General features: G+C 41.9%; 1 protein-coding gene across 1 annotated transcript; it reads left to right on the top strand.

Annotated features, from left to right (window-relative positions):
- Positions 1-1534: 1534 nt before the first annotated feature.
- On the top strand, positions 1535-3424 carry LOC142134589 (voltage-dependent calcium channel subunit alpha-2/delta-4-like). Its single transcript, XM_075194554.1, has 4 exons — positions 1535-1644; positions 1956-2034; positions 2315-2448; positions 3220-3424. The coding sequence occupies exons 1-4, from the start codon at positions 1573-1575 to the stop codon at positions 3379-3381; spliced, it is 447 nt and encodes a 148-aa protein (XP_075050655.1). The 5' UTR covers positions 1535-1572; the 3' UTR covers positions 3382-3424.
- Positions 3425-10078: the final 6654 nt, after the last annotated feature.

The raw sequence follows: 10078 nt of genomic DNA, 5'->3' as shown, positions 1-10078 counted from the left end.
AGTGTGTGTGGAAATAAAAATTCAGAAAGGGCTGAAATTTGGTATACTAAGATGTTTTTAATTTGTTAATTTAATTTGTTAATTGTTAAAAGTGTTTATAAAGATTTAAAAAAATATATATATATTTCTTGAAGGAGAAGTGACAGTTGGGAGTGGTTGGTGGTTGCCGGGGGTGACAGTGGGGAGTGGTTGGTGGTTGAGGCCCGGGCTATGGCCCAAATGCATGACAAGAACCTTTTTAACACCTTAAGTAGCTTGATTTGACTAGAATGCATGAGTATCATGCACGGGTTAACTTGTATATATATATATATATATATATATATATGCATTGCCAACAACGTGCAGCCACTAGTCTGTGTAAAGTGTATTTAAGATTGAAATTAAAAGCAATTGATCAGCAAACTATTGTAGCTGACTAATCTCTACAGAAATGGCTTTACAATAATCACCGGATTCTATTGATTATGTCTCTGGTTCATACTTAGTGCTATTTTAGTGCTATTTTATGAGCAGAGCACAGCAGCTCCTCCCTACATGCTGTCTGTTCTAAAATGACACTTGAGAGTTTTGCAAAAACAGAAAAAAATATTACGCAAATGACGTTTCGCCTCATTTTCAGATCCGAATTTGGCGGGAGAAACCAAGTCACGACTCAGGTCTCCAACTTCGGATTTCAAGTAATCCGAACGTTTCCAAATCCCCTCAATCTAACATTATATACACCGGCAGGGAGGTTTATACACATTCGAACATAAGTAGTAAAACGATAGTCCTCTTGTGTGCATTACAGTAATGTCACACAAGCAATGTCATTAACAATGTGACAGTGCAATAGTCAATGTGCTCCAACCAGAACACCAGTTTCTGCCTTTGCAAGTTGTGTGAGAATCTTTGGCTGGAAAAATAGCGGTTTTGAAAATGCAAAGAGGCTGTAGGATAGGTCAGGTAAAACCAGACGTGCCTGGCCGCAATTGTGCACTTGGCATAGCCCATAAACTCCAAGCCATAATGGTAAATGTGCCCCTAGGATATTTAAAACCCCTAAAGGGAAGATGTCCAGCAAAGTTGGGGCATTCTTCTTTCTTTTTGAGTGGTCAAAATAACTTTTTAGATGTACTGAGCTTGTAGAGCAGGGGTGTCCAACCTTTTAGCTTCCCTGGGCCACATTGGAAGACGACGAGTTGGTTTGGGCCACACATAAGATACACTAACAATAACGATAGCTGATCATCCAGAAAACATAGTTAACATATATATATATATATATATGAGAAAAGAAGTGATAGAGATAGATATATATATATATATATATATATATATATATATATCTAGCACTTTTTTTTCAAATCCCCCTATACTTACCTTTCAATCGCCCTGTTCAAAAAAATCCTCTCTAGTTATTATACTATAATCACTTTTTGTATTGTTTCGATGCAATATCAATAAAGTGCATTTAAGCCAGGCATTGTATATCAGGGCTTTCAGGAATGCTGAATACGGAGTACCTGAGTATTTGTGTGTTCTCAGTTCCGTGAGGCTGGTCAGGGGGGGCTGTGTAACCAGGCTATCATGCTGATAACTGACGGCGCGGTGGAAGAGTACGAGCCGGTGTTTGAGAAGTACAACTGGCCGGATAAGAAGGTAGGAGCCAAATTTCATGATGTAAGACGTCTTATCATAAGGCGCTGATTATTGCAAAAGACTGTTATATATTTATCCCTGCATTGGAATTAAAATCCAGGTTCAAAACTCAACATATTGAGGCTTGCATAAGTTGAGGCTTAACAGATACCCATAGCCGTGCCCAATATACAAATCTATCTGCAGTGTAATGTGGGATCTTTTTACTGCATGATACAGTGAATCCCGGAGACCTGAAACTGATCTGTTACCCCAAGCGGCTGGAGTAACCGCTCAGGAATATGACGTTTAATAATTTTCCTTTGCTTTAGGTCCGAATATTCACGTATCTTATTGGGAGAGAGGTGACGTTTGCGGATAATGTGAAATGGATTGCATGCAGCAATAAAGGTATCAGACATACTTAGGTAGTTCCCGGGTTTGCACCTGATAATGAGGACAATTAAAATGCAAAATATTTACTATGGTGCATCATTAAGAACTATTAACTTCCTCTAAACCTAGAACCATGAAGGTATCAGTGAAAAATGATCTGTTTCCACTATTGTTTAAACTGAAACACTTAGCCAGACACATCTTGGACCAGAATATGGTGGTAGCGCCTCACCTAGGGGTGACGCGTCGGAGAGCTCACCGCTGTGTTGTCACACGCGATCTGGTGTGTCCGCAGGATATTACACGCAGATCTCCACGCTGGCGGATGTCCAGGAAAACGTCATGGAGTATCTCCACGTGCTGAGCCGGCCGATGGTCATCAACCATGACCACGATATAATCTGGACGGAGGCGTACATGGATAGCGCGGTGAGTGAGGAGCAGAATGGGGGGACCCTGTTGTCACACTTAGTGACCCTTTTTAGAAATGTCTCGACCGGAGTATAAAGTGGGCCTCTAACATTGGCTTCTGCTATATTCCCACTGAATATAAAATTATTAAAAGTGTTGCAAAATATTGTCAAATGATAAAATAAAGTTATAAATGCAATAATGTAATCAGTGCAACATCGTTATTACATTGAGTTCTCCTCACATTAGACGGAGCTTTGAATGTGGTGTTTTTGCGGCACACGCCTGTAGCTATACACGTTTTTCATATGTATCGTTCCACTTTTCACTGTTTATAACATCATTCCTACCTGGTGTTGACCCTGTTTGTTGCACAATGTCTGAAGTCTCCCATTGACATCGGTGAATCGGTCATTTTGCAACTCTCACCCATGGGAGTGTCGCATTCCTCCTCGGGAGCGGTAGAGTATAAGGTGTACCCGCCCCTTGCACACAGAGGAGGCCGCCATTTTGTGGGCGGAGATAATTGTCATGAGTATGCAGATCAACAATTCACTATAAACCAGTGACCTCGCTGCGGCACGAGGCCCTCCGTGTGCAGGTGACCGGATCACCTCGATCCTCTAATAACCTTTTCCAGGTGACCAGAGCTCCTGTTTCTCTCTGCAGATGTATATTTTACATGTGTCTCATTCTCATTGTAACTCATCCCGTTTTTTCCCCCCCGGGTTCCACCACCCCCCACCTGCCCCATCCATTCATCCATCCATCTCTCACCACGTGCCACAGCTGCCGCAGTCTGAGGAGGTAACCTGTGCTTTGAATGTTGTGGGCCCCTCGTGTCACAGTGGTACTAGTGTGGTTAGTGTTCGTGAAGTGTCACCTTTTCGTACAATGATTGTGTTCTTGTGTTGTGGTGTTGTACGATGGACGTGTCTGCACGCACCGTAATCCGTTCCTGTGCTTCAAGTGTTTTACTTTTAAATGTCTCTTTGGCTGGAGGGGGAAAAATAAATAAATCTATTTTTGTCATTTTAAACTGTGTAGGAGACCAGAAGCCATAAAGATAAAGTAATGTACAGTAACGATAGCAAAAGTTGTATGAGGGCGCGAGAAAGACAAAATCATAGTTATGTGAAGGGGGAGAAATTCTTTTAGCACCAGTTTGTGACTTTAGCCCATGTTCACCTGTTTACATGTAGGGAAGCTCGTCCCCCTGAAATTGAGGCGGATGTGATGGGATCTGTAGATATAATTAGGGAGAGAACAGATTGACCGGTCCTCAGTGTTTTTGGGGTGTCCTCCCTAATTGTGCATTAATATTTCTGGCTGTCAAAAGTCATATCTGTCAGCAGTATCTACTAAATAATTTTTAGCACTCCTCAGTGTTTTTGGGGTGTCCTCCCTAATTGTGCATTAATATTTCTGGCTGTCAAAAGTCATATCTGTCAGCAGTATCTACTAAATAATTTTTAGCACTCCCCAGTGGTTTGCGCTCAGAATGGATTCAAAGCAGTCCACATATGATCTGAATGAGCAACCAGGTTCTGTCACCAGTCCTGATGTTAGTGTTCCCAGTACGTCATCTGGCCAAGGCGATGTCAAACAACAGAGTGTTTTCAAATTAGTGCAAAAAACAAAAACCCAAAAAAAATTTACTGTATTGAAGCGAAAAAGAAGTGTAACTGAGCAAAAGTTAAGTGACGATAAAAAAAAAATTGCAAGCATGCCATTCTACACACGCAGTGGCAAAGAGAGAATGAGGCCTTCACCTTTGGCTATTAGTGGCAGATCCCAAAAAGTTACCCAGCCTACAATTGGTGCACAACTACTGTTACGCGTCAAAGCCGAGCTGCAAGATAACAGTGAGGCATTACAGGAGAATATTTGCTCTGATTCACAAATGACAACAATCCCTGTGGAGAGTCCATCCAACAGTGGGATGTCTAATCGTGAGCATTCTGCTGATGTGTGCCTTAATAGCCCGAATGTAGCCGGTGATACCCAAATTGAGGATGCCACTTTGGAATTAGAAGAGGATGAGGGGGAGATTTGTGTAGGCGACGAGGGCGCTAATGATGATGTTGATGATTATGATGCAGACAGATACCAAATTGCCTTTCTCAATTTCTATTTATATTCTAGATTATATAACGGCTGAATAGTTTTCTATTTTACTCCTAGTGGAGAGAGGATCTGATGCAGACAGATACCAAACTGCTTTTGTCCATTTCAATTTATATTGTACAGTATATAACGGCTGAATTTATTAGTATTCTATACAAGTGGAGGGGGCCTAGAGAGACAGAAACCAAACTGGCTTTCTCCATGTCAATTAATATTGTACAGTCTATAACGGCTGGATTTTTTGGTATTTTATACAAGTGGAGGGGGGCCTAGAGAGACAGAAACCAAACTGGCTTTCTCCATGTCAATTAATATTGTACAGTCTATAATGGCCGAATTTTTTGTTTTTTTAAAAAAGTGGAGGGGGCCTATAGAGACAGAAAGCAAACTGTCTTTTTCCATTTCTTTACATATTTAACTATAAGTGTAGGGTGTAATATAGATTCAAAGACGATGGCTGCATTGCCAATATGCATAGATGGAGAGGAAGACAATCTGTTTTGTGTGTAGAATAAATGAAGGCCTACCAACGAAGAATTAAACAGTTTTTTTGGATGATTTATTACCTCAACAATTAGATTACTTATCTCTAAAACAGTTGGAGCACTAAATTGGGTTATTTTAGGCACAAAAACATGTATTTTCCAACAAAATAGCAAAACAAAACCAAACAAAACCAAAACCAAAACACGCAATGGCGGTTTTGCAAAACCAAAACCAAAACCAAAACACGACGGTAATCCAGATCCAAAACCGAATCCAAAACCAAAACACGGGGGTCAGTGACCATCTCTATTCTTAATGAACATGCTCATCCCATTATTTAAATTTCTTGGGGATATTGGTACAGGGACATGTGTCATTTCTGTGTCTACGAAATGCAAATCTTTTAACATGACAAAACGTCGCTGCCTGAACGCATGTACACATAAATCGTCAGAGCGATTAGACCTTCAGTTGTAAGTAAAATCGTTGTAGTTAACAAGTTGGTCGGAAACTTCTTCATTTTGTACCTAGCCTACTTTGCACCTTGGGAAAACAATGTTACATTGGAGGGGGGGTGTAAATTTAAAATGTGATGGCAGATTTATAGTTGGAATAGGGTATGTCCTAGATCAACTTTAAATTTCACTGTGCAAATAAACTATCAAGTATATTTGTGCTACATGAAAAAACAGCCAGTATTTAACTTATGTGCAAAATAATAAACTAATTTGTACCCCTTGCATTGTAACATGGTTTGTCCAGGAGAAAACTTATTTTTTTGCCTTACTTTACTTAAAGAATCAGGCCCAATGTGGCCATTCGAAACAAAAACACGATTCACTAAGGAATCGCCCTACTCACCTTCCACTGGATTCTGGCTTGGCGGGATGCACATACACAGAGCATCTGCAGTTTGAACGGAGTTCGTTGAACACAGCACCTACGGGATGATTGGGCACACAGTCGGATAGCTGTAGACCGCGACTCCTCATGAGGGCCCTCCCACCAGTAAGAACATTTTGGATATTATCATTTCCTTCTGTATGCCAGCCGGACACCTCACAAGGTCAGTGGACAGACGTTGTTGGTGACTTTTTGATCTTTGAGAGGCCAGCATACCATCGTTCCTCTCTTGACACATATGGATCGTATTGGCGTGCATTAGCGGCACATGAGTGGGATATCTTCTCCCTTAAAGGTTACATCACACGTTGGAATTCTTAGTATCGTGGAGGATTTTGTTACTCCAGTGCTTTCGCTTTTTGCATGCATGTTTTAGTTTTGGTATTTTTTATTTATATTTTTTAAACATCTTTTGGGGATACATTGGATTTTTATACTTTTAGATCCACTAGGTTCCTTTGCCATATGGTTTTATATTTTTCTTTTTGCCCGGGCATTGTTTATGTTATTTTTTGTTTCTTTGCTGCTTAGTCATATGTATTTATGCATGGCCATTATGTGTTGGTACACTATGAGATTTATCTAATCCATTTTTAATATATTAAATATTGGTACATATCAATTTGGCTTGAATCTATTTGCCTTTCCTTATTGGAGGATGAGTATATTATAGGAGCATCACTGATCCTTCCCAGCACCTGGAATTTTTTGTTTGTTCCAATGTGGCCATGCAGAACATTTTACTATACAATCCACCTAGCTGCCCCTGACGTTGGCAGGTCCAGGTGGGAATGCACATGGTGGAAAGAGAAACTAATTGATATTTAACAGGCACATTTGCGTAAAAATACTAGGGATGAGCGCACTCGGATTTATGAAATCCGAGCCCACCCGAACGTTGCCGATCCGAGTCGGATCCGAGACAGATCCGGGTATTGGCGCCAAATTCAAATCTGAAACTGAGGCTCTGACTCATAATCCCGTTGTCGGATCTCGCGATACTCGGATCCTATAAATTCCCCGCTAGTCGCCGCCATCTTCACTCGGGCATTGATCAGGGTAGAGGGAGGGTGTGTTAGGTGGTGCTCTGTCCTGTTAGATATCGTGCTGTGCTGTGCTGTGCTGTGCTGTGTTCTGCAGTATCAGTCCAGTGGTGCTGTGTGCTGTGCTCTGTCCTTCTGAGGTCAGTGGTGCTGCTGGGTCCAGTGCTGTGTCCTGTTCAGTCCAGTGGTGCTGTGTCCTGTGCTCTGTGCTTCTAAGGGCATAGTTATTTCCCCAATATTCCCCTGTGTTTAAAAAAATAAAAAAAAGTTATTTAAAAAAATACCAAAAACTAATTTAATTTTTTTTAATTACCACAAAATTTTCACAACCAATCCTGCAGTATAAGCCCATTGGTACTGCAATATTACCAAGTTCACACATTCAGCAGTAAAAGTCCAGTGGTACTGCAATATTACAAAGTTCACACATTATAGTAACATCACCCCCTTCCCCTCCTCTTACACTTACCTTGTTACAGCTGCGCTGTAAAGGAGCCTCTCTTACTGGTAGGCACACATTGGACTGCACCTGTCACATAGTGCTGTTCCCTGTGACACCTGTCAGTGATGGGGCTAGGAGGAAGAAGGAGGCAGGCAGGCCCACATATGGGGAGGGATGGATCTAGAAAGAAGGAAGGTGGCTTGTCTCAGGGAAGGGAGGAGCCACCAAGTACTATGCTAACCCACCACTTGCACCCCTTTACAGTTCCTGATCCGAGGGGCCCCCCAATAGAGGAGGGCATGGGGAACGTGCCCCCAGTGCCCCCCTTTAATCTGGCTCTGCACTGCACTGATGTCCACTACTGCCCAGGGGCAGAAACAATATTTATAGAAGGTGGAGTTTTCCAAATGTTAGACTTCGGAACAAGTAAAAAAAACTTTAAAAAAACAATAATCCAGCAACAGAGATTTTTTTGTGTGGATTTGTGTCAGTCATTGTCTATGTATTATGCTCTTGTTTGACGGCACTGTAAAATGCCTGTATACCTGTACAATATATAACATGTAAGTTTTAAATCAGGTGGAAAAAATTATGAAAGCATGAAAATCACCGCTTCGCATTATTACTAATATAAAAAAGAAGCATTGTTTTATAGCACAAGAGCATCAAGCTCATTTCCACCTTCATGTCTGTGACCCATGCAGATAATGTATATCTTTATTAATTCTATACATGCTATTGTAGCTTTTTTTAACTATTCAATTTTTTTCACAATATATAGGGACTGTAATTAATTTAAAAAACCCACACAATACAATGTACATACCTCATCAGTGGTCAATGGGTCCCCAGGTAGGGGAGACGTGGAGGACTGTTTGGGACAACCTAGCTGTTCAGAAGTGCTTGAAATGTCCATCATGATGCAACCAAGTGAAAAAGAAAGTGTAACAGCGTCCCAATACAGACATGTATGGAGGTATACATATAACTGTAAACATGTTTACCAGCCCCATATCATCAATTCCTATACACCCTTCCTCCCCCGTGACATCAATAACCCCCCAAAACACAGTACAGTACACCCAGGATGCTCCCTCTGTCAGGCACACACAGACTCATATATTTCTGATACACATTGACTTACACTAACTGCCATATACATAAGCTTACACACAAACACAATCAAACTTCCACATACTTACCTCTTCCTGTGCTTATTTCCATCTTCCTCCCTGGGTCTGGCAGTGTAGTTTGAGGGCTTGTCTGTGCTCAGATTGGCTTTGTCAGCACATGAAAATGCCAGTCACATTTATTAATGGTTCCTCAGCATGGCTAAAGTGACGGGGATCCCACATCATATTATTCATCAATGTTAAATATTCATTCTGAGTGGATTATTGCATCCTCTCTGGTGTTTAGCGTAATATTTATATCTGAATAATTTCTATCCTCTTTAGAATAACTGATTGTTTATAGAACTTGTCTCCACTACTCTTCTTATTTTATTTTGTTTACACAGGTTGAAAGATAATGGTCTGATGATAACTGTACCAGTGGCACAACTACAGCCATATCAGCCTATGTGGCAACTATGGGTGTCAGCAATGATGGGGGCTGGATATACTTGTCCATCTCCATTTTATCATTTTTGTGGTGGACATTTAAAGTTTCTGCTATTTGACTAGACAATTATGACTCTCTGGCTCTGTTACTGGTGTCCGGTGCGCATTTTGGACCTCCTCCATTGGGCACTGACAGCTCCTTCATTTTCCAATGGCGGCCCCCACTTTGGATCGCTTTTATCTCTTTCTTTTCTCCTTTATTGAAAGACTAATTACCACTCCCCATCATCCTGCTGGTAATCATCCGGAGAACAGCGACCCGTGTGGTGGTAGTAGTGAACCGCAAACCTCCTTACGGGCGTCCCTGGAGAAAAAATTTACCACAATTAACTCTGTGCCTCTGTGGTGAGTGGAGCTAAATTGGGCAGACTGAGAATCCCATTACTTCTGCGTGTTCCTTGACACTCAAAAATGGAATGGTCTACCAAGAAAATCTCTGACAGCAAACACAAAAAGTGTAGATTCTTGCTGCTTTCAGATTTGTTTTATAAACATGTACTAGTACCAGTGTCGGACTGGGGCATGAAGGGCCCACCGGGGGACTGCAATGCTAGGGGCTGTGAGTACCGCTGCGGCTCGCTTCTAGTGCCTGCTGGCGTCCTTGCCATGGATACTCTATTGGATTTCCCGGTTATGACCCCCTGCTTGGATTTTGACTCTGCCTGTTTTCTCATGACCCTGACCCTTTTGGCCTGTACCTCGGACACTGCAACCTGCCCGTGACCCCGACCTTTGGCGTGTTAACTGACTATCCTGCTTGCCTGTGACCCTTGACCTTGGCTATCGTTTTGACTACCCGCTGCTTTCTTCCAGTCTCCTGGCCTGCCACTGTGGTCCTGCATTACCAACCCACACTACATCTGGAGCTAAGTCCTGGGGGCATCTGAGTACCGGTGAGCGCATCTAGCTCTAAGGGAAAGGCGGCTGCTAAAGGTGAACCCTCCATCATCTAGCTCTGTGGGTTGGTGATCAGGCCAGCAGCCTAACATTATAACCGGCCTTACTGAATTTCCGGAGACAGAATA

Source organism: Mixophyes fleayi, unplaced genomic scaffold (genome assembly GCF_038048845.1).
Source record: "Mixophyes fleayi isolate aMixFle1 unplaced genomic scaffold, aMixFle1.hap1 Scaffold_53, whole genome shotgun sequence".
Taxonomy (NCBI): domain Eukaryota; kingdom Metazoa; phylum Chordata; class Amphibia; order Anura; family Limnodynastidae; genus Mixophyes; species Mixophyes fleayi.
Note: the sequence above shows the minus strand (reverse complement) of the source record. Positions and strands in the feature narration are given on the sequence as shown.